We start from the raw sequence: 27,742 nt of genomic DNA, 5'->3' as shown, positions 1-27,742 counted from the left end.
CCTCTCCAGCCCCCGCTGGGAGTTATTGGTCATGCTCAGGGGACCACAAGTGATTTGAGGATCAAATCAGCCGGCGGTGCCTTTTCTCCAGCGCCCGGATTGTGAGTGAGATGCAACTTTGTGGCACCGGTCCCCTCCTTGCTTCCCAGCTTCTCATCCTCGGCGCCCCCTAAAGCAGTCACGGCGCGTGCTTTGCAGCTTTATTCAGGGAGGAGACGGGGGAAATAATTGAACAAACCTAAATTCTTTCTTGAGTAGCCAGCCAGGAGAGGGGCGAGCCCCTGGACCGTGGGGTGGGATGTCCGGGCTCGTGGAGCGGACGCCGGGCGCCCCCTAGTGGCCGCTGCCGCTGCCGCTGCCGCTGCCCGCGGGGTCCAAGATCCAGGCTGGAGCGCGGCGGCGGCGGGAGCTCCCGAGGCTGCTTCCCCGCACCTTCAGTTGTCTGTGCCGGGACGACGCCGGACTGGAGAACTTGAGACATCGCTGGGAACCGGGAGGTGCCATCGGAGGGTCGTAACCCAACACCGAGAGGCAAAGGTCGGCCCCGTTAGCGAATTTCTGGGGAAAAGGGGCGGGGTTGTGTTGAAGTGGGAGTAGCCCTGGTGCCCAGAGCGTGGCCGTCGGAAAAGAGGGGTGGCGCGTGGAAATGGGGTCGGGGCCGTAGTGAACGCGAAGACGGGGTACCAGTGTGTGTGTGGGGGGGGGGCAGGAGCATTTTATGTTTTAACAGGGGAGGATTTGGTCCACACTGGCGGCGCTCAGGGATGGCTCCTGGCTAGGATGGAGAAATGCATGGACGGATTCTGCGTGGGTCCAGGAAGGAAGCCCGATTGGGCCGCGTTCAGGGCAACTGCCTCCCTCCCCCCCTGCCCCCCCCCCCCCCGGCGCTGGACTATCTGTCCAGCCCCATTTTATTTTCCAGTCTTTACTTTTTGACATGTTACAATGACAAAACAATGCTGAGTGGGTCCCCCAGGGGTCTTCGGCGAGGAAGGGTGAGTTGACACAGTCCCTTGGGGCGGTTTAAGTTGGGGCTCTTTAGTAGCTCAGGGGCTGAGAGCTGTGACCCTCTCTGGGGTCGGGCTAAGAAGAGGGAAGAGTAGAAGCTGCGGGCCGCAGCCAGAGCGCTGAAAGAGCAAGTCTCACCGCCCACCCGTGCCTCTGTGCCTGGCCCACCTGCCCGGCGGTAGTGCAGCCAAGTGCGCAGAGCCTCCTCTCTAGGACAGGGAGCCACGCGGGGCTGCAGGGGACATCATTCTCACAGGAAGCAAGCCTGAAGGGCGGGGTAAGGAAGAGGAGCAAAAGGTGTTCCAGCCCTCCAGGGCCCGCCTGGTAGTGGCCACGCCCCTGCAAACACCACCCGGAGAGACCCTACCCCAGGGGTGTCTGGCATTTCCCGCCTTCTGATCGCTTGTCAGTGAAGAGACCACGCCCCATAAAAAGACCACATTTCCGTGGGAGCGATAGTACAGCAGGCAGGGCATTTGCCTTACATGCCACCAGCACCTCCATAGGGTCCCCCGAGCGCTCCAGGGTGTGTCCCGCCACCCCCTAAATAAAATCTACACGGGAGGTCAGGAGCCTCTACAGAAGACTTGACACGCCCCCTTACGCAGACAATTAATGGCCACGCCCCCCCTATGCGGATCAATCGGTGACCACGCCCACTCTCGCCAGTTCCGCTCCTCTTACCAGTCCTCGCAATCTGCCGCACACAGAGTCTGCATCTGAGGGACCTCGGTGCCCAAGAGTAGCATGTTGAGGCGACTGCGGTTGGCTAATTGGAGGCGATCCAGGAACTTTTTGCACCTGGACATCCGGAGAGACAGTGGAATGGGACCCTCTGGTCTGGAAGCTCTGGGTCTGGGGAAAGGGATTATTGGAGCAAAGGACTGGAGGGCCGGTCCAGGTTGGGGCAGGGAGTGCTCACCTGGGGCTCGCCGGCTTGCATGGGGGTGGGAGGAGCCCCGTGTCGGGTTCCTGTACCATGCCCACGTCCACTGGGTAACAGGTGAAGGAGACGCCTGTGAGCTGAGGGCTCAGCCGTCCAGGCCGGGGTGAGGGTGGGGGAGAAGACAGGATGTTGGCCTGAGCATGCACCCTAATCACGTTTGTCCTCCCAAAGGTAAACTCTGAAGACACTTGCAAACCAAGTGCAGCTTCCCCTGCTGATAATCGCCACCTTAAGCAGCTTATTTCCCCTGGTCCGCAACTCTGCACATATCTCTCAGAAGCAGGATGTTAGGGATCCCTCTTTGCAGTGCCCCTCCCCCCCGCAGCCCAGCGTACTTAGTGTCCGCCAGGCCAAATGGCTCCCAAGAGGTCAGCTTAGGGTTGGCACCTGGGCCATCTCTCAAGGATCTCTCTGACTCGCTCTTCTACAGTGCCAGCCAACCAGCTCATTCACTTCCACGCCTGCAGCTCCCCGCAGCCCCTCTTAGTTAGAAATTCCTGTACTGGGTGGAGGAGTTTGGCCCCAGCACCAGCTGTGCACCTGTCGTGTTTGGCTGGCTCAGGCCCAGCTTGGCCTCTGGTCCATGGCGTTCCTGGGACTCAGCCGGGAGCGGGTGGCTCAGTGCACGGGCCCCCAGGAGAATCCACAGAGTCAGTCGGAGGGTCCAGATCGGGCACCCAGGTGAGGCGTGGCTGCCGCAGACCATGTTTGCCTGAGACAAGAGTCAGCTGGGGCAAGAGATAGGGCATTGCGGAGGGCGCTGACCTTGCATGCATCCTACGTGGTCCCCTGAGCCCCACCAGGAGCGATCCCTGAGCGCCATTGGGTGTGCTTCCCCCTTAAAAAAATGGCTGGGCAATGGGGTGAGGTTGGACCCCTTGTATGGGAGCTCAGGATCCCCCTGACATGTTCAGTCAGGAGACAGTAACAGACAGGCAGAGATGGGAAGCTGATGGGCAAACAATAGCTAAAAGACTCTTCAAATCCTAGGGGACCCCAAAACCTGCTTCTGACCCCCAGTCACTTCTGCCACAAGCACTCGCTGGGTTTAACGGTGATCCCTTTCCCCACCAGGCCAGACCCGCAGTTCCTCTCTCCCTCCTCGGTCCACCTGGCCCGTGTCCTGGTCACCTTCCCAGACCCAAATCGGCTTAAGGCTGCCAGTCAGGGTGAGCCTCTTGGAACCAATCTTGGTGAACCAGAATAATTCAGGGTCCGTGGTTGGGGTCCCCAAACCCCAAGGTAGGTGAAACTTTGGGGTGAGCCCCCGGAAGTAAGACACTTTCTCCACCATTCCCTCCCCGGCTGGCCTCACCTGTTAGCTGGGCTGGAGTCTCCGGTGCTGTGGATTCCAGCAGGGACAGCCAGAAGCCAGTGACAGCAGAAAGGGGCGTGGCTCGCCGGTGGGGAGGAGTTTGCATCGCCCCGCCTCGTCAGCTGGCCAAAGCCCCGCCCCCAACCTGGAGCTGGTGTGTCTATATTCTTTTGACTGAGTTTTTGCTGGAAATTTTGTAACTTAAGTTTTATATGTGCATGTGTGGTGTGTGTGTGTGTGTGTGTCTGTGTGTGTGTGTGTGTCTGTGTGTGTAGGCAGAGATGAGGGGGTATTTGTATTGCTGTATTGGGTGCGTAGATGTGTGTTTGTTTTGTGAAGGTGTGTTTGTGTCTCTGGATTGTGTGCTTAGAATCTGGGGGCGAATACTCAGTCCTGTGGCACTCACCACGCGTGTGAAACACAAAAAGATAAAAGAATAGGGGCTGGAAGATCAGTAGGCCAATGGGGAGAGTGTTTACCTTGCATGCGGCTGGCCAACACAGACTCCATCCTTGGCAGCCCATAGGGTACCTCGAGCTAATTTCTGAATGCAGAACCAGGAGTAATTCCTGAGCATCGCCCGATGTGATCCACCCCCCCCCCCAAATTTGTGCAGTTGATTAGAGTCAGATAACACATGGTGGGTAGGGGGCTTAAGATCAGGGTGGGTGCCTGTAAAACTACTGTGAATTGTCTATGGGTTGAAGTCGTGCACCAGGAATGTTGGTTGAGGGGTTGCCAGGTATTTGGTGGGTCTGCGTCTCCATCTAAAGCATCTGTGGGTTGTCCCTTTGCAACTTTGGTGGATGTGTGCCCCTCACAAGCATTCTTTCAGATTATTCATTCAATAAAGAAATATTTATTATGTATCTGCTGTGTGCTAGGATCCAGGCATGAAGGGGATCTGAAGATATCAACCTTCATCCAAGCTGAAGTTTTAGTAGAGGAGTCTGATGTGAAAAATAGCTCATCAGTGTGCATGTGTGTGTGTGTGTGTGTGTGTGTGTGTGTGTGTGTGTGTCTGTGTCTGTGTCTGTGTCTGTGTCCGTGTGTGTTTTCTGGTGTCGCAGGGAAAATGTACCGATGTTGGATGACAGTTATTTCCTGTGTGTGTGTATCTGAGCTTCCCTTGTGTGGGGGACAGTGTGTGTGTGTGCTTGTGTTTGTGAGGTGTTTGTATTATTTGTGTGTGCATCTACGGAGCATGTGTGTATCTGTGTATGCATGGTAAGTATGTTTGCGGTATAAACTTACATGTACATGTCTCTGTGTTCTGAGTTAGTGTTTGCAGAGAACCATGTGTGCTGAGTGCATATTTGCAAATGTTTACTTGTGTGTGTGTGTGCCTGCTGAGTATTTGCACGTGTGCATATCTCTGCATGGCAGAATGTGTTTATGATGTGTGTGACGCCTGCCTTGGAGAACCTGCACCCCAATGTGGTTGGTGCTGAGGTCAGGTGTTATAGAAAGGTCTGCCATGCTGGGAGTTGAACCCAGCGCCTTGCACAGCCGAAGCGTGTGCTCCACCCTGAAGCCACAGCCCTGCTCTTGTAAATGTGCTCTTGTGATTCTTGGCCACGTGTACAAATTTCCCCCACCCCCTTCTCGGGCTAATGAAAGGTTTGAATTCGTTTCTCTCACTGCTGTATCCCCAGATCCCAAAATAATGCTTTAGGCAAGCAGGTCCTCCATAGGTGTGAGGAGTGAGTCAGGAGTCAGGAACGGGCACCCATGGGTGTCTGGGGCTTCAGCCACCAAGATCTCTCGGTCCTATTTCCTCCAGCCCACTTTGGGCTCTCCCAGGGTGCTCGCGGTTCAGAACTGAGCAGCTTCTGGCCTCTGCCTCTCTCCACGCCCCCCAGTGCTGCACCCCGCCCCAGGCTCCCCAACGCTCTCCTCTTTCAGCACCGCGGACAGGGACGCGCTGTCAGCACCACGGACAGCTGATGGCGTGGAGGCCGGCGAGGAAGCGCGGAACCTGGGTTTGGGAAGAAGGCCTAGGAGCCGACTGAGGGACTTGGCGACACAAACAAGCTGACAGTAGGAGGGGGCGGGGGGAATCGAGAACTCGGGCAAAGGAGGAGGCGAGGGTCCCAGGAGACACAAGGACCTGTCCTCGCTGTAGCCGCCGATGGCCAGCAGGGGTCGCACCTCCCCACTGACCCTGATCTTCACAGCCTTGGGACCAGGGTGCGGGGAGAGCTCCGTCACGGCCAACCCCAAGCCTGGAGTCCTAGTGGGGAGATTCCCAACGCTTTCTGCTCCTGCTCTGGGAAGCTTGGATGGTGTGGCCTCAGCTTACAGGAACACTGCGGACTGGGATGAGGGTAAAGATGTTTTCCGCTGTTCCCCTCCCCACTAGAACTGGCTAATCGCTCCTATAAATACAAGCCCAGCCTAAGCTGGCACCTTAATTCCAAAGCTAAAGGAAAGGGTCTCTGGGGCGCTGTAGGGGTCCCCGAAGATGTTTAGCTTGGGGGTCTACGCCTGCAAATGTCTCCTAAGGGGACGTCACTCCGCAGAGCAAGGTGTCCCCAGGGCAGATGTCGCTGCCAGGCTGTGTGTCCTCCTGGGTGGTTCCTCCCCCAGGTTATGACTTTTTTAGGGAAGACCACTTTTAACCTACCTCACCGGACTCACTCCCCAAATTGTGGCTGTTGGAAATGGGTCCCCCAGAGTGGGGGTCGCTGCAGAGGGAAAAATCTCTGTGAGGACGCATTTCTTGTGGTTGGGAGGGGGGCGTTTCTTGAGTTGGGGGGGCCTGCCCCTGAGCCCTCTGATGTCTCCTAAGTGGGGGCGTCTCTGGGCAGCTTGGCTCCTCCAGGCCCCCGCTGGCCCCTCACCCCAGCGCGGGCGGCCTTGGCCGTGGCCGGGCTCGGGCGCCCAGACGCTGTGACGGCGCCAGGCCCGCCCCGCTTCGCTCCGCCCCCGCCAGCCCCCACCCCCCCCAGCCGCCGCCGCCACCGCCGCCGCGGTGCCCGCGGCTTCTCCCTCCCTGCACCCTCTCTGCACCCTCCCTGCACCCTCCCGCCGCCTCCCTCCTCCCTCCCCCGGGCCGGAGCCGCGGCGGCCGCCGCCGCCATGGACGATTCGGGCCTGATCCGCCGCCGGAGGCTGCAGGTACGCGGTGGCGCCGGGGAAAGGGGGTCGGCACCCCCGGGGCGGGGCCCTGCAGGGGGCGGGAGAACTTGCGCCAGGGCGGGCCCGGGCGCCCCCTCCGGTGGCCGCGGGACGCTCCCCGCGGGAAGCGCGGTGGCCGAGCGTCCGCCCCACGCCGGGGACCCCGCCCCTCCGGCGCCGCCCGGGGGATCCGGGCAGCTGGTGGAGGGGGCGCGGACTGGCGCTCCCGCTCGAGGGCAGCCGGAGGGGCGCCCGGCTCCCCCGAGGGGTGGGGGCAGGGGCCCCTAAGTCATCGCCCTGGCGCCCCGCCAGCCCGGGGGTGCTGGAGGGGGGCGCGCGGAGCAAAGTTATTGCCCCCAGGGCTCGCGCCCCTCGGGGCCACGCCGCGGCAGCTGTAAACATGTTTGCGCGGCAGCCTCGCCAACGCCAGTAGCCCCCGATTGAAGCTCAGAAACACTGCCCCCCAATGACCTCTAGTGTCTGCCGGCCACCAGGACATTCCCTACTGCCCTCATTGGACGGGCACCCGGACCGCCGGCTCACACTTCACCCCACCCGCTTCCACTACTACCGTCCCTCCCTGCTCACTCTCAAGTCCAGCCCAGCGTGGAGGCTGGTCCTCGGGCCGCGCAGGCGCGCAGACACTGTGGGTCCATTGCCCGGAGTGGGATACTGAGGTTGGCAGTGGAGGGTCCGGAAGACCAGGACAAAGGCAGGCACGCAGGTACCCCACTCTGAGGCAGATATGGAGTCTCTGCCTGGCTTCAAGGGATTAAAATGGGAGTCTGGTGTTACCCCCATCAGAGACCCAGTGGGAAGATGGATTAAAGTTTCACCCCAAGGCCAGCCTGGGGTTGGGTTTGACCAAAGCTCCTTGCAGCCATGCTCCTTCCCCCACGAGGTAATCCTGAGTTTCCAGAAAGCCTAGTGAAATCAGAATCAGGTTCTACCACACTGGCAACGGGGGCGAACCACGAACCCTCCCCCCATTTGTGAATTCCTGTACCCCACCCTCCTTGAGACTGGAGACTGGAGGGAACAGAAACAATGGGGGCAGGGGGCAGGAAGGTCTTCCCAGCATCTCCGCGACGCTTGGGAGTCTGGTCGGGGCTCGGTAACCCCTTTCCTTGCATCCAGAGCCTCCATGGCCTCATCTCGGTGCTTTGACCGCTTTGGGTCCTTCTCAGGTCCCCTGCGGATCCCAGGTCCGCCTTAAGCGATTTGGTTCCGAGGAAAAGGGAGGGAGCTGCGGCAGAGCCAGAGCCAATGCCGAAACAGCCAGACTCCGGCCGCACCGTCGGTTCCCCCGCAGCAGAGCGGAAGGGGGCGTGGTCTGCATGTGATGTGTCCCCGCCTTCTCGGACGGCGCCGGTTCCCATTGGCTCAGAGCCACGCGGGACCTGCGATCTTGGGTGCAAGACCCCGCCCCCAGCCCGGGAATCCTCTCACTAGCCCTGCCATCCTTCGGAGGCGGCCTGGAGGCGGCCTGGATTCGGTCTGTCGCTCTGGAGGGCGGCGACTGTCCTCCCAGGAATCCTTCCCCGACCCTTTCCTTGATGGATCAATTTAACCATTTCGCTGCCTGGTGACACTCTCGCACAGCGGCGCCACCCTTGAGACTGTCTAGCAGCTGCAGTGCGCCTGCCCGCAGGGCGTGGGGTGTGTGTGTGTGTGTGTGTGTGTGTGTGTGTCTTTTGAGATCATCTATTTGGGCCGTTTTTTGGGTTCAGATGCCTTGTCTGAAGCGCTGTCCCTGAGTCCCAGGGAGAAGCAGAGTTCACTGGGTACAAAGACTTTGCCACTGGGGCTGACTGGCAGCGTGGTGTCCTCTACAGTGACGTGAGGATACGAATCCGCTTTCACCACAGTTTGCCCCATTTGCTCTAGAATTGTTCAGGATCATTAGTGAATGTGATGAGGTTCTGTCCTTCTCTAAGTGGTGCTTCAAAGACCTTAGGGGCTCACTCTCCTTATCTCACCCAACCCCCGACCTGTGTCAGTAGTGCCTTACCCTGTGGCAGGAAAGTCCAGATCTTACTTTAGCTTGAGCCATTGGGGTCACTGGCCCAAGCAGTGGCACACGACAAGCTGACTGTGCAGAGCAGGCAAAGCCTGGTCTGGATCTTCCATCACCCCAGATCAGAGGGAAGGTTACTACTTGCTGAGCTTGAAACTGTGCCCTTTGACCCCAACCTTGCTTCCCTTCTGAGTGTGGGAGTGGGATGCCCCCTTGTTCCTGAGAGTCCCCCCACCTGACATGCATGAGCACTGACTATATGCTAGGCACCAGGGTTTGAGGCCAAATACCTGGATCGTCTCTCAGGATGCTCTGGGAGGGAGGATTCTGGAAGGTCATTGCCCAAGGTCATCAGAAGCCAGAGATTTGAACGCTGGGCTTCCTGCTGTCAGACAACATGGGAAGACACTAGGCCATTTCCGCATCCCGCTGGCCAGTCTTTAGGTCAGCCAATGAACCCAGGTGAATGGCAGAGGGATCCTACTCCCTGGCTTTCCTGGGAAAAGAACCCCTAAGGGTTTTGTGGATTCTATGCTTTTTATGGGTCCTATTTTATGGTTCTATGACAAGCAGGATAAGACCTTCTGAGTGGGCTTATACAATTAACACTTCAATGGGTGGCATTTTTGAGAAAGACCAGCTGACCACCACATGACTTGCCTTTCTGATTTCTGCTTTGAACCACCTGAACTATGCTCACCTCAATTCAGTGGGTTTGTCTGGGAGTAGGGGAGAGCCTTTAGGATCTGGAGGAGGCATTCATTCATCCTTTCAAGCCAAACTCATCCCAGCGCCCAGGTCTTTGCAGTTTGGCGTCAGTGTTTGTGTGTTGGCCTCGCTTGTGGACTCAGGTCTCAGCACCCTGCTTAAAAGTGCCCTCCCACCTGGCCGTCCTGTTCCCTCCTCACCATTTAGTCCCATCTCATCCTCTTGTGTAATTTTATCCATCACGTGTTACTGTGTAAACCGATTGTGCACGAGTCCAGAGCCATAGTAGAGCGGGGAGGGCCCTAGCCTTGCATGAGACCAAGCCAGGTTCGATCCCCAGCATCCCAGGAGTGATCCCTGAGCATGGAGTCGGGAGTAAGCACTGAGTACAGTCACCCCAAAACACAGCCAGCAAATGCTTCCACTCCCTGCTACAAGACACTAGGCTGTCCTCTGCCTCTCCTCTAAATGCTGGTATCCAGAGAGCAGAAATTTTTATTTCATTAAGTGCATGTCCACGGTACCTAACCCAGGTACTTGGCAAACAGCAGGTGCTCAGAGCACTTTTCTGAATAAGAGGTTCTTGGCTCCTTGGCACAGGCGTGCGCATGCTGGACACTCGGGACTCCTGCGTGGGAGTCCAGCACCCACAGGACACCCTGTGCTGGTGGGGTGGGTGACCGGCATGGTATCCTCGGCCCCCGCACTCGCCTCAGGGAGCCCAACTCTCAGGGCCTGGCCGCGGGGAGCAGCTGATGAGGGCTCTGGCTCCCTCCTCTTCTACACGTTGAGAGGATTGTTTATGGAGGTCGCTTGGTGCAGGCTGACCTCTACTCTTTCATGCCTCTGTCTTACAGAAGGATTTGCCCCTGCCCCGGAAAAGCAGCAGGTGAGCCTTGGGGAGCGAGGCGCAGAGTAACCACCCCTTCCCCGGCCGGGGTGGGGGCGCCTGGCGCGCGCGGGTGCAGCAGCGCCCCCTCCCGGCGGGCGGCGGCCGCAGCGCCCTCCCCTCCCCCGCCCCCTGCCCGCTGCGGCTCGAGCCTCCGCCCCGCGCGCTCGTCTCCGCGCCGCCGCCGCCGCTGCTGCACCTGCCACCATGTCGCCGCCGCCGGGTCATGTCTGACTCTCTCTGGACTGCGCTTTCTAATTTCTCGATGCCCTCCTTCCCTGGCGGCAGTATGTTCCGCCGCACCAAGAGGTAGAACCCCTTACCCACCCCCCATCCCTCTGCTCCGGCGCTCCCTGCTCCAAGCCGCCCCTCCGGCCGCTGCCGCAGGGCGGGGCCGGGGATGCTGCATCCCGTCCAGAGGCGCCAGAGGTGCCCCCGTGCTGCCCCTTCCTGCCAGGGATGGGGCTAAGTGGGGGGCAATGTGGGCCAGGTCTGGGGGGGAACTGCACGCCGGGAAGGACCACCGCGGGGCAGGGGGAAGGCTATGCCGGGTGGGAGGGGGGGGCGGTGTCTTTGTCTGCTGCCTGTGGGCTCTGGTCGTCCAGTGGGGGGAGGGAAAGAAAGGGAGGTTGGGGGCTTGGCACCCTCAGAACAATAGCCGCAGCCTGCTCCCCCCCATGCCGCGTGCACCTGACCACGCTAACACATTGTCACTTCGGCGGTGTGTCTGTGTCTGTGTGTGTCTGTGTCTGTGTGTGTATGATCAAGGGGGGGACTTGGAAGCAGGGATCCTAGGGTTTTGGGGGGCTTTTGTCATTGCACCAGCTCCCCCCACCCCCCACCAAGGACAGAGGCTCATATGGAAAATACTGCCACACAGCGCCACACAGGACATGATGTCACACACATACCAGCCCTAATGGCCCAGATACAACGGCTGGCACTACCCGTGCCCAGCTACATGGGTGCCACAGAGCAGAGGCACGGTGGTGACACAGGGCACCTGCAGAGTGACAGACACACAAACCCGCAGAGCCATGTATCATACACATGCCAACATGCACTGACACAGACACACATGAGTGGCCGGAATAAACCTGCAACCAACAACATCACCACACATGGGTGGGATCACCTTCTTAGGTCACAGGGTGCCACACGGAGGCTAGATAAAGACACAGGATCTTTTTTTTTGGGCGGGGGAGAGTTGAGGGCCACACCCTGCAGTTCTCAGGGCTTACTCCTGGCTCTACACTCAGGAATTAGTCCTGGCGGTGTTCAGGGGACAATATAAGATTCCAGGGACTGAACCCAGATTGGGTACATGCAAGGCAAATGTCCTCCCTGCTGCACTGTTGCTCTCACACAATCTTGCAGTGATGGAGGGACACACCACATCACATGTTATGATATGCAGCAGGCATGCACAGACATACCCCACGTCACAGGGTGTTAAACAGCATATGGTGGCTGCCACACATGGACACACACACTGCATGTGACACAGACATAGGGACAGAAGCTCACCCGACTCCAAATGCTGCTGCAGACCCACACACAGCATCGTGGGAGCCCTGCCTCACACATATGCTTTGGCACCCTGCAGCATGTCTCATCACTGACAAGTGATGTGGACAGTTAGACACATACAGCTGTGGACTGCATCACACAGATCAAACAGGCGAGCCTCATGCTGTGATGCGCGGGGTGCTGGACTCACACCTGTAAATGTCCCTCATAGGCACAAAGGCACAGACACCTCCAGCAGTGACAGTCCCCCGCTGATCATGGTCAGATCACGCAGGGTCCCCATGGAGCATTCTGTGCATGTGTCACTGGAAAATCCCCTCTCAGAAACGGCCTTGCTGAGGACTCCATTGCCTCCTCTTTCCGGCAGCCCTCCTGGGGGCACCTCCAAGGATACGAATGGGAGATAGGTCGGGATCTGAGAAGCGGGGGCAGCTAGTCAGTCTCACAAGCTCCCTGGGTGGCTGTCTGGCCCGGCCCCCTTGCCTGCCTTTCCCACAGCTGCCGTACCAGTAACCGGAAGAGCCTCATTCTGACCAGCACTTCGCCCACGCTGCCACGACCCCATTCTCCACTACCAGGCCACCTGGGTGAGGATGATGAACAACGGGAGGAGGCGGGGCCACAGTGGGGGCGGGGCATACACTGGGCAGAGCTGTGTCCGATTGGACAGAGGGCGGGGCCGTCTGTAAGGGGGCGGAGTTAACCTGCGGAGGGCTGGGCATTGATAGGTGGAGGCCTGGACCAGGCCAGATGGAAAGGGGGCGGAGCGGAAAGGAGGAGGGGCGGGGCTATCCCGAATGATGGGGGCAGTAGCCCAGTGGGGCGGTGCCAGCTCGAATAGGCCACATGCTTGGAGATCAGATGGCCTCCCACTCCAGACCTAAAGATCCCCTTTTTCTGCCACAGGTAGCAGTCCCCTGGACAGCCCCCGAAACTTCTCTCCAAACACCCCCGCCCACTTCTCGTTTGCTTCCTCCCGAAGGTGAGTCCGGCTCCCCAGGGCCCCAGAACCCTAGCCGGACCTTCCCCACCCACCGTCTGGGTCTCCATCTGTTCCCTTTCTAATTGCACCCGAGGCCTACGCAGGGAGTAGGGCAGAGCCCCAAGGTCCCAACGGGGACCAGCAGCCTTGCCGTAGGGGCGGGGCCTGTGGGAGGGCAGGACCAACCCCCGGGCAGCGCAAACGCGCCTGCGCGCTGGGCGCTGGTCTTAGTCTCCAGAGCCTCGTGCTCCAGGCCAGGCGTTTCCATAGCAACAGGACAGGGGGGCGCAGAGATGAGGTGCGCACGCGCAGGCAGCTCATTTGCCCACCGAGGGACTCTTGGTCCCTGATGTGGTGGGAGGAGGGATCTCAGGGCCCCAAAGGAAGAATCTCAGGTTTCCCAGCTGGGGTCTCTTTGGGTTTCTGGAGTTTCTCTCAATGTCTGTTCCCGGATCGTTGATGAAAACGGTTTGGAGAAAACTTCTAGGTGCCGTTTAGGTGTTTGGGGGACATCAGAGAATGCACCTGGTTGCAGAGCCTGATGAAACCCCAGGGGTTCTTTTTGGAGGCTGGTTCTTTTGGTACGGGGGTTAGGGGAGAGGATCCCTCAGTTTTGAAATTAAGCTGCTGGCATCAGGGAGCCGAGTGGTCTGCCTGGTGGGCCATATGTGGAGGGTGTGCCTAGGTTGGATGGGGCCTGCCTGTTGGGGGGATCCAGGGAGGGAGGTCTGTGTTTGTCTTCAGGGCATGCCTCCGTGTGCGTGAATGTGTGTGTACATGCATGCATGTGTGCATGTGCGTGTGTGTGCATCTCCTAAGGTAGCAGGTGTGTACAGATGAGTGAGCAAATGGTGTGGGAGAGTGAATGAGTGTGTTAGCGCATATCAGCCTTTTGGAAGTGTCTGTGCAAAGGTGGAAATGTGTGTGTGTGTGTGTGTGTGTGTGTGAGAGAGAGAGAGACAGAGACAGAGACAGAGAGAGAGAGCGAGTCAACCTTTGCTGAGGAGGTTTTTCCTCTGAGAGCTTTAGTGCTTTGTTCTTTGGTATCTGGGGCTTCTCCCCACTCTGTGCTCAGGGGACCACACAGCACTGGGGACCAAGCCCACACACTCCAGACCTTTCACCATCTCCCCAACCCCCAGATCTTATGAATGGCAGGTAGGGGTTGCCTTTTGGGGTTCCACCAAAATGTCTTTCATGGTCTAAGGGGCATTGCTGACCCTCCAGGCCCACTCCAAGGATGACAGCAGACTCCTCATGGGAGGGGCCTCCCAGTCTCTGGTTCTCCAGAAGTTTCTATCTGCCTTATTCTGAGGCTTCTGGGAATCTCTGAGCATAGACCTATCCTAACCCCACCCCATCCCCACCTGCAAGGCCAGGAGCTCTTCCCAGCGCCCAACAGGTGGGGGCATGGTGTGGGAGTCTGCTGGCCTCTGACCACATTTGACTCCTGGGGCTGGGTTCCAGGGCGGATGGACGCCGCTGGTCGCTGGCTTCACTGCCTTCCTCCGGCTATGGCACCAACACGCCCAGCTCCACGGTCTCGGTGAGTGTGACTGGTGGGGGCCCCCCTCCCCAACACATGCTTGTGTGCACCAACAGATGTCCCATGGGCCCCACTCGCCAATGGTGACTCCTTATAGTTCACTGATTTGGGGTGGGGTCGTACCTGGCCATGCTCATGGTTTGATTCCTGGGCACAGAGTTGCCCTGAACAACACCGGGTGTCCCCACTAAAGAAAGAAACAGTAGGGGATGGAGTGATAGCACAGGGGGTAGGGCATTTGCCTTGCACGCAGCCAACCCGGGTTCGATTCCCAACATCCCATATGGTCCCCCAAGCACTGCCTGGAGTAGTTCCTGAGTGCATGAGTCAGAAGTAATCCCTGTGCATCGCCAGGTGTGACTCAAAAAGCAAAAAAAATTTAAAAAAATAAAAGAAATAAAAGAAAGAAAGAAACGGTAGTTCAATAATGGTTGCTCAGAGGGGTCTTGAGGAGCAGGGTCCTAAACAACAAAGAAGTGCACCCAGAGGAGTGATCTAGAGGGAGTGTGCTGAGCCGAGAACAGACTGTGCAAAGGCCCTGAGGCACAGACAGGCCTGGATTATTCCATGCCTTCCAAGAGCCTGTTTCAGGGAGGGGGAGAAGGTAAGGAGGCGAAGAGCCCGGATTCTCATAACCCCTGTGGGCTGCAGGGAGACAGTCCACCACTAACCCAGGTGGGGGCTCCCTCTGGCACCTCCGAGATTGTCCAAGCTTTGCCAACACCCCTGGGGCCCGTCCCTCTGTGTCCTGTCCCTCTGTTGGGGGCCTCGGATCACCTGTCCTGTGAGTCACCAGTCCCGGGGGCCCTGACATCGGCTGTGCGGCTCTCCCCTCCGCCCCGCAGTCCTCCTGCTCGTCCCAAGAGCGCCTGCACCAGCTGCCCTACCAGCCCACTGTGGACGAGCTGCACTTCCTCTCCAAGCATTTCGGCAGCACCGAGAGCATCACGGACGAGGATGGGGGCCGCCGCTCCCCGGCCGTGCGGCCGCGCTCCCGGAGTCTCAGGTGGGCGGCGCGTCCTGCCCAGACGTTGGTCCCTCGCGGGTCCACCGAGCAGGGCCGGCGCAGTAACTGAGACTGCCGGGCTTGCTGTCCCCGCAGCCCCGGGCGTTCACCCTCCTCCTACGACAACGAGATCGTGATGATGAACCACGTGTACAAGGAGCGGTTCCCCAAGGTGAGGGGGGGAGCACAACGGTGGGTGTCCGGAGCCCCCCTCTCCCTCGCTCCGACCGCCCTTCCCCACCCGCTCCGGACCCGGGGCTCGCCTGAGCGCCGCGCGCCCCCTGGCGGTCCCCGCGCACAGCGCAGCCCAGAGCAGCGGCCGACCCTCGCCTTGGTGGTCTCCGCTCCGCAGGCCACCGCGCAGATGGAGGAGAAACTACGTGACTTCGCCCGAGCCTATGAGCCGGACAGCGTGCTGCCGCTGGCCGACGGCGTGCTCAGCTTCATCCACCACCAGATCATCGAGCTGGCTCGCGACTGCCTCGCCAAGTCCCGCGACGGTCTCATCACCACCGTCTACTTCTACGAGCTGCAGGAGAACCTGGAAAAGCTGCTGCAGGATGTGGGTGGCGCAGGGCCCCCTCTCAGCCTCCGCACCCCCGAATCCGCACATGCATGGAGGGAGGGGAGGACGGACACAGGCGTGGTGCTCGCTGGGCCTCCGGAACACGGCCTTACCCCAGCCCTGAGGGTTTCTCTCGGCTGCCACCTTGGGGGAGTGTCACCTTCTAGTGGACTCTCCCAGTCCATCAGGGCTATTCCGGCGCCTTGAGGGGCTGTGATGGGTTGGGCAGAGGCCAGGCGCGTATGACCCCCTCCTACATCCCCCCCATTGTCCCAACCTTAGGCCTATGAACGCTCGGAGAGCCTGGAGGTGGCCTTTGTCACTCAGCTGGTCAAGAAGCTGCTGATCATTATCTCGAGGCCAGCACGGCTGCTGGAGTGCCTGGTGAGGGGGCCGGACGCGGGAGCAGGGCGCAGGGGGTCCCTGGGAGCGCCCCTGAGCCTGGCCATGTGCCGCCTCAGGAATTCAACCCCGAGGAGTTTTACCACCTGCTGGAAGCCGCTGAGGGCCATGCCAAGGAAGGCCACCTGGTGAAGACGGACATTCCCCGCTACATCATCCGCCAGCTGGGCCTTACCCGGGACCCCTTCCCAGGTGCCAGCTAGAAGGGCTACTTTGGGGGTCTGGGTGGGGCAATGCCAGAAACCCAGTCACTCATTCTTGCCCCTTCCTAGATGTGACGCATCTGGAGGAGCAGGACAGCGGTGGCTCCAACACGCCTGAACAGGATGACCTGTCGGAGGTAAGCCAGGTAGCCTTCCTGGAGAGAGCCACACTCCTGCCCTCCGGTCCAGGGATCAGGTGGTTGCCACCCCTGCTTCAGTTTCCCCACCTGTAAAATGGGCTCTTCATAGTCCTTCCCCTAGCTGCCTTGTTCTTTATGTGGTCAAACCGACATAAACTTTAAATGTGGAGCCAGAGAAATAGGACATTGGGAAAGGCCCCCGCTTTGCATACGACCCACTCCAGTTCAATCCCCGGAACCGTATAGGATCTTTAAGCCTGTCAGGAGTGATCCCTGAGCACAGAGCCTGGAGTAAGTTCTGAGCACCACCAGGTATGGCTCCAAATCAGAGAACAACTACCCCCCAAACAGCCACATAAAAGAAGCCATTTGACTATTTAAAATAAACCCTTTGGACAGCGGGGAGGGTGCTTGCTTGCATGCAGCAGACCTGGGTTCCATTCCTGACATCCCATATGACCCTCCATGCATACCAGAAGTAATTCCTGAGTGCAGAGCCAGGAGTCACCCCTGAACATTGCCAGGTATGGCCCCAAAGCATACACAAACACAAACAAACAAAAAAGTATTAAAGCCTTTGGTGGCTGGAGAGACAGTACAGCAGCAGCATGCTTGCCTGCATAAGACCAACCTGGCACCCCCTAGGGTCCCTCAAGCCCTTCCAAAAGTGATCCCTGAGTGCAGAGCCGAGAGTAAGGCCTGAGCACTGCTGGGTGTGACCCCAAAATCAAAAATAAGTAAGTTAACTTAAAAATAGAATGGTCCTCTGGGGGCTGGAGAAAGTGCTCATGGGCTTTGCACACAGGAGGCTCGGGGTCACCCCAATACCATATGGAGCAACCCCTGAGCAATACTGAATGTGGTCACAAAACCAAACCATCACCACCAACAAAAGAACAATTTCCAAAAGAAAAAAGGCAGCCTGGGGCTGGAGCGATAGCACAGCGGGTAGAGCCAACCCGGGTTCGATTCCCAGCATCCCACGTGGTGCCCCGAGTACCGCCAGGAGTAATTAATTCCTGAGTGCAAAGCCAGGAGTACCCTGTGCATCGCCAGGTGTGACCCCAAAAAGCAAAAAAGCAGAAAAACCAAGAACAGGAAAGAAATGGCAGGGTAGGGGTCAGTATATGGCCTGTCCCTGGTCAGCTCCTCCTTGCACCCTCTCATCTGCCAATGAGTCAGAGCTGGACCATTCACACAAAGGGCCTTTCTCAGGGCTGGGAAGGAGGCTGATTGCTCTGAGCAAGGTTGGCATGGGGACTCCTGATCCCATCCCTGGTACCCCATGCCTGAGGTCCCCTGAGCAACACAAGGAGTGACCCCACACTGCTGGGGGGTCATCTCCCACATGGCCTTTGAGGATCTGGCATATTCTTTTTGTTAGAGGGGATCCTCCCCATCAGTGCTCAGCCTACCTGGAGATGCTGGGGGTCCACGCGGTGTGGGGGATCGAACTCTGGACCTCCAAATGCAAAGCATGTGTCCGACCCCCTGAACCTCCCTTTGGTGTCCCAGGAAAAACTGCCTCATCCCTCACCGCGTCTGGGTGCTCCCTCCTTGCTGTTTCCTTTATTCATTGGTGGCTCTGACAGTCGATCCCCGCTCTGGGCCGGGGTGGTCTGAGGGCTGATGGGAACGTTTGTGTCCCTGCATCGCTGAGAATGACAGTGTCTCCCAGGAGGAGAATTGCTGGGTCCCACGATCATGATCGCTGGGACCCGGATGGAGGAAAGCACGGCCGAGTGGGTGGAGCGGCTGTGTGTGTTCACAGCTGACAGAAGCAGCCGCTTGCGCCCCCGCCACCCTCGGGCTGGCAGCTGTCTCCCAGAGCCGCCTGCCTCTGCGGGCACCCCGTGTTTCCTCGCCGCCACGGAGTGTTTAAAATATTTGGAAGTGAAACGGAGCAAGCCCCAGAGGGTGCCTCCCAGTCCTGTGGGGAGCTGCCTGCGGGAACTTCCTGTGTTCTGGCACGAGGGGGCAACCAACTGGTCTGAGCAGGGACAGACACCCAGATCAGAGGGTATCTCCCCACCAGACATTCCTGATCCCCCTCACTCGTCTGCTCCCCAAGGCATTAGATTTTGAAGCCTTTGTTTCCAGTTGTCACCACACACACACAGTGATGGTGGTAGTATGGTGGGAGGTGCCTGCAGGCAGCTGGTCCAAGTTCAGTTCCTGGCATTGCATGGTGCCCTGGGCTCTGCTAAGAGACCCCTGAGTACAGAGCCATTAGTAAGCCCTTTCCACCACCACCTCCACCCAGAAAAAGCCTGTCCCTATACCCTGCATCAGGCTTAACTCCTTGGGTAGGGATGAAATGGCATCAAAGATCTAAAACTGGGGTGGTGGAGGAGAGATTATAGCAAGTAGGGTGATCACCTTGCACATGGTTTTGATTTCCTGCATCCTATATTGTTCCCCAAACACCAACAAGAGTAATTCCTAAGTGTAGAGCAAGGAGTAACCCCTGAGCATCACTGGTTGTATCCCCGCCCCCCCCCCCCCACACACACACATAATCTAAAACTAACAATTGTGAGGCTGGAGAAATAGTGCTTGTCACACACAGGCTGACCTGAGTTCGATGCCCAGAATCTCCTGTGGTTCCCAGAGCACTATCAGGAGTGATCTCTGAGCACAGAGTCAGGAATCATGCTGAGCACTGCCATGCAGTGTCAGGGGAATGGAACTAGGGTCAACTGTGGACAAGGGAAGTGCCTTCCCCAAATGTCTCTCAGGCCCATCCTCTGTTAGCGTCACACTCAAGGACTTGGTCATTTGACAGCAGATCCGGTTGTGGGTTCAAGTCCTGAATTTTCCTCTCAGGGCCTCAGTTTCCCTGTCTGGTAGCAGAATGAACTGAGCTGCTGCTAACGGGAGTGGGGATCTCCCCTAACCCCGTGTCCCCCTTCACCCCTCCCCAGGGCCACAGCACCACCCGCAAGGCAAAAAAGCCCCCAGGAGAGACCGACTTTGACACAATCAAGCTCATCAGCAATGGCGCCTACGGGTGAGCCACCCCGGGCTCTGGCGGGGGAGGGCAGCAGGGGCCGGATGTCTCGGAGGTGACAGCCAGCCCTTGCTCCCTGTCCCCGCAGTGCCGTCTACCTGGTGCGCCACCGCGACACGCGGCAGCGCTTCGCCATGAAGAAGATCAACAAGCAGAACCTGATTCTGCGGAACCAGATCCAGCAGGCGTTCGTGGAGCGCGACATCCTCACCTTCGCCGAGAACCCCTTCGTGGTCAGCATGTTCTGCTCCTTCGAGACGCGCCGCCACCTCTGCATGGTCATGGAGTATGTGGAAGGTGCGTTTGTGCACAGGAGATGGCCGAGCCCCACTCACTGGATTGGTGCCCCCATATTTTCTGGACATCTGGTGTTTATCCACAGGGGTGCAGAGGGGCTAACCTCCCATTCCATCTGCAGACTTAGATCCAGCAATAGATTCTTTTTTTTTTTCTTTTTGGGCCACACCCAGCGATGCTCAGGGGTTACTCCTGGCTCATGCACTCAAAAATTACTCCTGGTGGTGCTCGGGGGACAATATGGGATGCTGGAAATCGAACCTGGGTTGGCCATGTGCAAGGCAAACGCCCTACCTGCTGTGCTATCACTCTAGCCCCATCATTTTTTTAAATTTTATCCAGTGTAGATCGCAGCACCCAATTATCCATCACTTCATCCACCCATTACCATCTACTTATCTGCTCATCCCCTCTCGGAGAGCCCGACAAGCTACCGAGAGTATTCGATATGCCAGACACAGTAACAACAAAGTCTCCAATGGAGACGTTACTGGGCCCGCTCGAGCAAATCGATGATCAACGGGAGGGCCTTTACCTTATCTGCTCATACTCCTATTTGTCAATCCATCTGCTTTTACATCCATCCCCATTGGGCGCCATGCAGGAGGGATCCCTGCGCACAGAGCCAGGAGAAAGCCCTGAGCAGGGCTTGGTGTGGCCCCCAAACAAAGTTACACTGGGTGCAGTGTAACTTGAGAGTCTTTCATGTAAGTGGCCTGGGGCCTCCTTCATGTGGGTCTGTCCTGTGGCCTGCAGGGGGAGACTGTGCCACACTGCTAAAGAACATCGGGGCACTTCCCGTGGAGATGGCGCGCCTGTACTTTGCCGAGACAGTGCTGGCACTCGAGTACCTGCACAACTACGGAATCGTGCACCGGGACCTCAAGCCTGACAAGTGAGCCCCAGCCTTCTCACCACCCCCCAGTGCTGTGGGAAGTAGTCCCGGCTCTGAAATGCTGTCCCGTTCCCCACCCCCCGCACAGCCTCCTCATCACCTCCATGGGCCACGTCAAACTCACCGACTTTGGGCTCTCCAAGATGGGACTGATGAGTCTCACTGCCAACCTGTATGAGGGCCACATAGAGAAGGATGCTCGGGAGTTCCTGGACAAACAGGTATGTGATTCGGACCGGGGTCACCACGGGTGGCAAGACCCCGCATGACTGCAGGGTCTCGGACCTAAGTTGGGGGGATTGCGCAGCTCTGCCTCGAAACCTGCCTCCTGTGGCCTGGGTGCACGGGCTGACGGCCTGCCCCCAGGTATGCGGGACCCCTGAGTACATCGCGCCCGAGGTCATCCTGCGCCAAGGTTACGGCAAGCCGGTGGACTGGTGGGCGATGGGCATCATTCTCTACGAGTTCCTGGTGGGCTGCGTGCCCTTCTTCGGAGACACGCCCGAGGAGCTCTTTGGACAGGTTATCAGTGGTGCGTGCCACCAGGGCGGGCAGGTGGGGAGGCCAGGATGCATGCGGGCTCAGGGCCCTGGGGTCCTCCAAAGCGCCCCCAGCCCCACCTTTCTCTGCAGATGACATCCTGTGGCCCGAGGGGGATGAGGCCCTGCCCACGGACGCCCAGCTTCTGATTTCCAGCCTTCTGCAGACCAACCCGTTGGTCCGGCTTGGAGCAGGTAAGCGGCGGGTAGGCGAGATCGGCAGTGCAGAGAAAGTGAGGGGTGGGGTCTGAGGATAGGGAGCCAGATCCCAGTGTAACGAAGCTCAGGAAGCAGACATGCGATCACGTGATTCCTCTCTATACACACGCACACACACACACACACACACACACCCGCTCCCCAGGTGGTGCCTTCGAGGTCAAACAGCACAGTTTCTTCCGAGACCTGGACTGGACTGGGCTGCTGAGGCAGAAGGCGGAATTCATCCCGCACCTGGAGTCGGAGGATGACACCAGCTACTTTGACAGTGAGCCTGCAGCAGAGGCGGGGCCTGAGAGAAAGAGGGATGGTGCGGGTCCCTGGGCTGGGACCTGATTGGGTGAGAGAAGCTACAAGGGCAGAGCCAGAGGGTGGGATGGTGCGTAGTGGGCGTGGTCTGCTTGGGGTGGGGGTTGAATGAGAAATCTGAGAAAGGAAGACTGGCGCCGCTTGGTACCTAGAAGTTTAGGGTGGCCTGCAAAGAAAGTTCCACATTTGCATCTGGGTTTGCAGTGATGCTCAGTGCTACAGGGAAGGGCATGGGCTGGCCAGAGGCTGAGTCAGCTACGGGATGATGCGTTAGCTGGTAGAGCCCAGGAGCTGTGTGTGCAGCATGCCGCCGACTCCAACACCCCGGTGCTCCTCCGCAGCCCGCTCGGACAGGTATCACCACGTGAACTCCTACGACGAGGACGACACCACGGAGGAGGAGCCCGTGGAGATTCGCCAGTTCTCATCCTGCTCCCCACGCTTCAGCAAGGTGGGCCAGGGCAGGGACTGGAGCCTTTAGGCGGATGGGGGGCTAGATCCATGGGGGTTGGGACGGGTGGGATCCATCTAGGGGCCAGGTGAGGTGGAGTGGGATAGACCCGGAGCGGGACCAGACCAAGGGAAGGGGCGGGGCCAAGAAGTGCATGGTCAGAGGGGCGGGGCTAGGCCGGCTGGTCCTGGTTGAAGGTGGTTGCGGCTGGAAGTGGCCTGGAGTGAGGCCCGTGGCTCAAGCTGCAGTGAGTGGACCCCGGACCAGAGTTCTCACTCTGAGGAAGTGGAGGTCTGGGAGAGATGGGGCTGGGCGAGGCAGTCGCATGGGGTCGGAACAACCTAAAATGAGCCTGGATCTGGCAGGACCCTGGGCTGAGATGGACAGCCCACTGTGCTGTTTGGCTGAGCAGGACCACCCCAGGGCCAGCATCAGTGTGACCTCGCGAGCGGCAGGAACGGGCTGAATCCATTCTTGAGGGCCTGTGACTAGAAATGGGCGGGACTTCAGTCCGGGGTGGGGCCTGAGCTGAGAGCGGTGGGGAGCTGGGCAGCCTTGGCGGTTTGGAGCGGGGTGTCCTCAGGTCCAGCAACTGGAAAGCCGACTGCAAAGGCTGAAGGCAGGCCGGGAGGAACAACCTCAGAGTCCACTGCAACCCACTCTGCTGGACAGGTCTATAGCAGCATGGAGCAGCTGTCGCAGCACGAGCCCAAGACCCCCGTGACAAGCGCCGGCAAACGGGAGCCGGGCGCCAAGGGCCCAGAGGACAAGGTGGCCGGCAAGCGGGAGGGCCTGGGCGGCCTGACCCTACGCGAAAAGACCTGGAGAGGGGGCTCCCCTGAGATGTGAGCAAGCGCCTGGCTTTGTGTGGGGGCGGGGCCCTAAGGGGCGTGTCTGCTCTGACCACACCCCCTCTGCGCAGCAAGCGCTTCTCAGCATCGGAAGCCAGCTTCTTGGAGGGGGAGGCCAGTCCCCCGCTGGGAGCGCGCCGCAGGTTCTCGGCGCTGCTGGAGCCCAGCCGCTTCAGCGCCCCCCAAGAGGATGAGGATGAGGTCCGGCTGCGCAGGCCTCCCCGGCCGAGTTCCGATCCCCCAGGCTCACTGGATGCGCGGGTGTCCAAAGAGGCCGCTCAAGGGGATGGCACCCCCAGCGCCGGGGACCCGGAGGCCAGTGAGTGCCCCCCTCCTGCCGCCTTCCCCGACTCCCCAGTGACCAAATACCAAGCATTCAGGGAACTTGATGCCTCTTATTGCAAGATCTCACCCACACTTCACACTCCAACCTGAGGTTGTCAGCGGTGCTAGGAGCACCCTGTATTCTGGGCCACACACGTTACCTACCCCACGGAACTCACAATCCAGCGAGGGAGCAAAGAGGGGTGCGCACGCCAGGCATGCAGGTAGTGCGCCCCCTCCACTAACCCCTGATCCCCATTGCTCTGTTGTAGCTGACCGCCCCGGCGATCTCGGCCCCGCCTCGAAGGATGCAGACCCATCGGTCCCCAGAGCCACCAATGACTTGGTTCTGCGTCGGGCGCGGCACCAGCAGCTGTCGGGGGACCCCGCGGGAGAAAAACGACCCTCTCGGACCGGGGGCAAAGTCATCAAGTCAGCCTCGGCCACAGCTCTGTCTGTCATGATTCCTGCAGGTGATCCCAGGCCAGCCCGGGAGGGACGGGAGGTTTCCACCAGGACAGGCCAATGAAGACAGGTCAATGTCCCTGTTAGCACAGTGATTGGCGCTAGGACGGACCAATGAGAGTCCGGAAATCTCTGGGGTGGGCGGAGCACGCCGACACCTGCCGGCAGCACTGAGTCTGCATACCCAGACCACGATTCTTTGCAGTGGATCCACATGGAAGCTCACCCCTGGCCAGTCCCATGTCCCCTCGATCCCTCTCCTCGAATCCATCCTCCCGGGACTCTTCACCCAGCCGGGACTACTCGCCAGCCGTCAGCGGGCTCCGCTCCCCCATCACCATTCAACGCTCGGGCAAGAAGTACGGCTTTACCCTGCGCGCCATCCGCGTCTACATGGGTGACTCCGATGTCTACAGCGTCCACCATATTGTCTGGGTGAGCCCTCCAGGATGGGGTCCATGTCCCAGGATGGAGGGGTGGGGGTGGGATAGAGAGCCCTTGTTCTCTCAGAATTTGGGCCTTAGTTTGTGAAGTAGAACGTGACTATTTCATAAGGCTTAAGAATTCCCTGCGCCTGGCGCATATGCTTAGGAAATTCCTTGTCACCGGTAAATTCCTTGTTACCGATCTTTGAATACTGCACCTGTGGGATGCCCCCCGTCCACAGCACGTGGAAGAGGGGGGTCCCGCCCAGGAGGCCGGACTCTGTGCCGGAGACCTGATCACCCACGTGAACGGGGAGCCTGTGCACGGCATGGTGCACCCTGAGGTGGTGGAGCTGATCCTTAAGGTGAGTTGTTTAGAGCAACAGGGGAGGGGGGGAGGGACAGGAGAGTAGAAGCTCCTTACCCCCAGTTCTTCCCACAGAGTGGCAACAAGGTAGCAGTGACCACAACGCCCTTCGAAAACACTTCCATCCGCATCGGGCCTGCGCGGCGTAGCAGCTACAAAGCCAAAATGGCTCGGAGGAATAAGCGGCCTTCAGCTAAAGAGGGCCAGGAGAGGTGGGCGGGGCTGTCCAGCGGGCGTCCGGGAACCTCTCCAGTTCTTTCCGCGGTGGGAGGACCTTAGGGGAGGGTCCCAGATGAGGACCGAAGCCAGGGAATGCAGAGGAAGGTGCCTGGAGATGCGGCATGGTGGAAAAATCTGATGCCTAGCATGCGTAAGACTGGGCTCAGTCACCAGCCTGGGAAAAACAGGTGTGGGGGGAGGTGGGAGTTTCGGCTTCCTTGGGAGAAATTGTGGTGCCTTGGGCAGCTGGGCAAGATCCCCAGATATGAACTAGAGAGGGCACTGCTTAGGGGATGGGTCTGCCTGGTCAGGTGTATTTGGACACTTGGAAGAACTAGAAGAGTTGACTCTCTGGAATGCGCGTGCTCTGGACCCATTAAAATAATTCTATAATTACAGAAAGAGCAAGAAAAAGGGTGAGGTCAGGCGCCTTTTAAATAAAAATCAAGGGGTTCGGCCTAGCATGAAATGAATGAGGGGTTGAAAGATAGTATAGTGGGTAGAGCATTTGCCTTGCATGCAGCTGACCCGAGTTCAATTCCTGACATCTCATAGGTCCGCCGAGCAGCGCCAGGAGTAATTCCTGAGTGCAGAGGCAGGAACAACCCCTGAGCATCACGGGGTGTGGTCTCAAAACAAATAAACAAAGAAAATGAGTGAGAGGTTGAAATAAGGGAAATCAACCGAGAGGGCAATTTTCTTTCCTGCCTACTTGGATTTAATAAGAGAGGGCGGGGCTATAAAGATGGGCGGAGCCAGAAAGTGGGTTCCATTTGGTAAACTCTGGTGGCGACTGGGAGTGGCCAGATGAATGCAATAGGAGGAGCCTGTGACGTTCTTGCTATCTTGATAGGTGGATTGCAGCTGGAGGGGGCGGGGCCGGGGAGGGCCTGCAGCTGGTGGTGCCGCCCCAAGTGGGTGGAACCAAGAGTCGCCGGGTCTGGATCCCAGGGATGTCTCCCTCTCTCCGTGTTACTTAGCAAGAAGCGCAGCTCCCTCTTCCGGAAGATCACCAAGCAGTCGAACCTGCTGCACACTAGTCGCTCGCTGTCATCGCTGAACCGGTCGCTGTCGTCCAGCGACAGCCTTCCAGGCTCGCCCACGCATGGGCTGCCTGCGCGCTCACCCACGCACAGCTACCGCTCCACGCCCGACTCGGCCTACCTGGGTGAGTAGCTCTGCGCCAGCCAGGTGGGGGGACCCGGGCCGTGGGGTGGGCGGGGGCTCTCCGGGCACCGCAGCGTCCCTCGTCCGCAGGCGCCTCGTCCCAGAGCAGCTCTCCGGCCTCCAGCACGCCCAACTCGCCCGCGTCGTCCGCCTCACACCACATCCGGCCCAGCACACTGCACGGCCTGTCGCCCAAGCTGCACCGCCAGTACCGCTCGGCGCGCTGCAAGTCGGCGGGCAACATCCCGCTGTCGCCACTGGCCCACACGCCGTCGCCCACGCAGGCCTCGCCGCCGCCCCTGCCCGGCCACACGGTGGGCAGCTCGCACACGACGCAGAGCTTCCCCGCCAAGCTGCATTCGTCCCCGCCCGTGGTGCGCCCGCGCCCCAAGAGCGCCGAGCCGCCGCGCTCCCCGCTGCTCAAGCGCGTGCAGTCGGCGGAGAAGCTGGGCGCCTCGCTGGGAGCCGACAAGAAGGGCGCGCTGCGCAAGCACAGCCTGGAGGTGGGCCACCCCGACTTCCGAAAGGACTTCCACGGCGAGCTGGCCCTGCATAGCCTGGCGGAGTCGGACGGCGAGACGCCCCCCATCGAAGGGCCTGGCGCCTCTCGCCAGGTGGCTGTCCGCCGCCTGGGCCGCCAGGAGTCGCCCCTGAGCCTGGGCACGGACCCGCTGCTGCCCGATGGCGCCCCCAGGCCGCCCTTGTCCTGCAAGGAGAAGGAGTCTCCCGGGGGCGTGGAGGCCTGCACCCCGCCCCGCGCCACCACTCTGGGGGGCCGGACCCTGGATCGGGACCCCAGCTGCACGCGGCATCAGAGCGTGCAGACGGAGGAAGGGCCGGGAGGCCTGAGCAGGGCCGTGGCCAAGGCGGCGCTGAGCCCGGTGCAGGAGCATGAAACGGGTCGGCGCAGCAGCTCTGGCGAGGCGGCTCCACCCTCGGTGCCCATCGTGGTGGAACCAGTGAAGCCGGGGCCCAAGGCTAAGGCCCCTCAGCCCCCCGGTGCAGACTCCAAGGGGGCCCAGGAATTTGCTGCCCAGCCGTGCCCTGCACCAGAGGTCACGCGGGGCCACGAGCGCTGGGTGCTGGAGGTGGTGGAGGAGCGGACGACGCTGAGCGGGCCTCGCTCCAAGCCTGCCTCCCCCAAACTCTCCCCAGACCCCCAGGCTCCATCCATAAATCCCACCAAGAATATGCCCAGTGGAGGCGGCTCACAAGCCCCACCGGCTTCCCTCCCGGTCCAGGCCAGCAAGCCTGAAGCAGGCTTGACCTCTCGCTGTCCTGCTGAAACCGTGCACACAGCAGTAGGGTTCCCTAAAAAAGGGGTGCCCTGCCCCACACCCCCAGGCCCCTAGCCCCGAGGGCCCTATGTTGTACAGCCTCTGTATACATATGTACACATATAAATAAAGTGTCACTGTGCTCCGTGAGCTTCCCTGGGGCTCCCCTTCTCCCCCCACCTTGCCAGGCCGGCCTTCTCACACACTGCGGCATGTAAGGGCCAGTCCTGGTCACTCCAGGGCCAGACTCTTCCCTCTGTACTGCCTTTGGCTCTCACTGCCAGACCGGGGATCGCCAATTCCCTCTTCTGGAGGATCATGGCCCCACACCCACCCTTTCCTGCTACTGCCTGGGTGGGGCTTTGCTCCAGTCCTGTCCCTTCTCTTTGTGCCCACTGTTGCCCCTGGGCTTCCTTGGGAACTAGAGTGCAGTTCAGAGCCCCAGTGCCCATCCCAGCAAAGGTGAATGGTCGCATCTTCAACACTCTCTTTTTTCCCCGGGAATCCGAGGCAGGCGCGCGGCTTCCCATTTCCCAGGTGGATACACTGA

At 59.5% G+C, this 27,742-nt stretch overlaps 2 protein-coding genes across 3 annotated transcripts; one reads left to right on the top strand and one right to left on the bottom strand.

Annotated features, from left to right (window-relative positions):
• Positions 1-297: 297 nt before the first annotated feature.
• Positions 298-6,352, bottom strand: RTBDN (retbindin). The gene is made up of 6 exons (XM_056119694.1): positions 6,326-6,352; positions 5,309-5,447; positions 1,931-2,000; positions 1,737-1,809; positions 1,115-1,371; positions 298-625 (listed from the first exon to the last, which is right to left on the bottom strand). The coding sequence occupies exons 1-6, from the start codon at positions 6,350-6,352 to the stop codon at positions 334-336; spliced, it is 858 nt and encodes a 285-aa protein (XP_055975669.1). The 3' UTR covers positions 298-333.
• On the top strand, positions 6,303-27,283 carry MAST1 (microtubule associated serine/threonine kinase 1). 2 transcript variants are annotated; one of them, XM_056119843.1, is made up of 27 exons: positions 6,303-6,389; positions 9,972-10,003; positions 12,032-12,120; positions 12,440-12,515; positions 13,983-14,061; positions 14,907-15,067; positions 15,164-15,239; positions 15,420-15,629; positions 15,915-16,016; positions 16,094-16,226; positions 16,307-16,374; positions 19,302-19,387; positions 19,476-19,684; positions 20,441-20,579; positions 20,668-20,800; positions 20,946-21,111; positions 21,212-21,313; positions 21,483-21,605; positions 21,988-22,097; positions 22,770-22,942; positions 23,020-23,267; positions 23,545-23,745; positions 23,943-24,172; positions 24,405-24,527; positions 24,605-24,741; positions 25,729-25,916; positions 26,006-27,283. In XM_056119843.1, exons 1-27 carry the CDS (start codon positions 6,351-6,353, stop codon positions 27,265-27,267), a joined length of 4,695 nt encoding a protein of 1,564 aa, XP_055975818.1. In that variant the 5' UTR covers positions 6,303-6,350; the 3' UTR covers positions 27,268-27,283. The 2 variants fall into 2 exon arrangements, with proteins under 2 accessions (XP_055975818.1, XP_055975817.1); XM_056119842.1 differs by lacking the exons at positions 6,303-6,389; positions 9,972-10,003 and adding an exon at positions 10,141-10,312.
• Positions 27,284-27,742: the final 459 nt, after the last annotated feature.

The sequence above is a fragment of the Sorex fumeus genome, unplaced genomic scaffold (assembly GCF_029834395.1).
Source record: "Sorex fumeus unplaced genomic scaffold, SorFum_2.1 ptg000041l, whole genome shotgun sequence".
NCBI lineage: Eukaryota > Metazoa > Chordata > Mammalia > Eulipotyphla > Soricidae > Sorex > Sorex fumeus.
Note: the sequence above shows the minus strand (reverse complement) of the source record. Positions and strands in the feature narration are given on the sequence as shown.

Coding starts and splice junctions, on each gene's coding strand:
- RTBDN (XM_056119694.1), bottom strand. CDS start 6,352: ATGGCGGCGGCGGCCGCCGCGGCTCCG. Junction 2,001..5,308: donor TCCCCCCGCCCCCTCCTACT/GTCAGCTTGTTT, acceptor CCTGTTACCCAG/TGGACGTGGGCATGGTACAG. Junction 1,810..1,930: donor TGCAAGCCGGCGAGCCCCAG/GTGAGCACTCCC, acceptor CCGGATGTCCAG/GTGCAAAAAGTTCCTGGATC.
- MAST1 (XM_056119842.1), top strand. CDS start 10,230: ATGTCTGACTCTCTCTGGACTGCGCTTTCTAATTTCTCGATGCCCTCC. Junction 16,017..16,093: donor CACGGCTGCTGGAGTGCCTG/GTGAGGGGGCCG, acceptor GTGCCGCCTCAG/GAATTCAACCCCGAGGAGTT. Junction 21,606..21,987: donor TGACACCAGCTACTTTGACA/GTGAGCCTGCAG, acceptor GCTCCTCCGCAG/CCCGCTCGGACAGGTATCAC.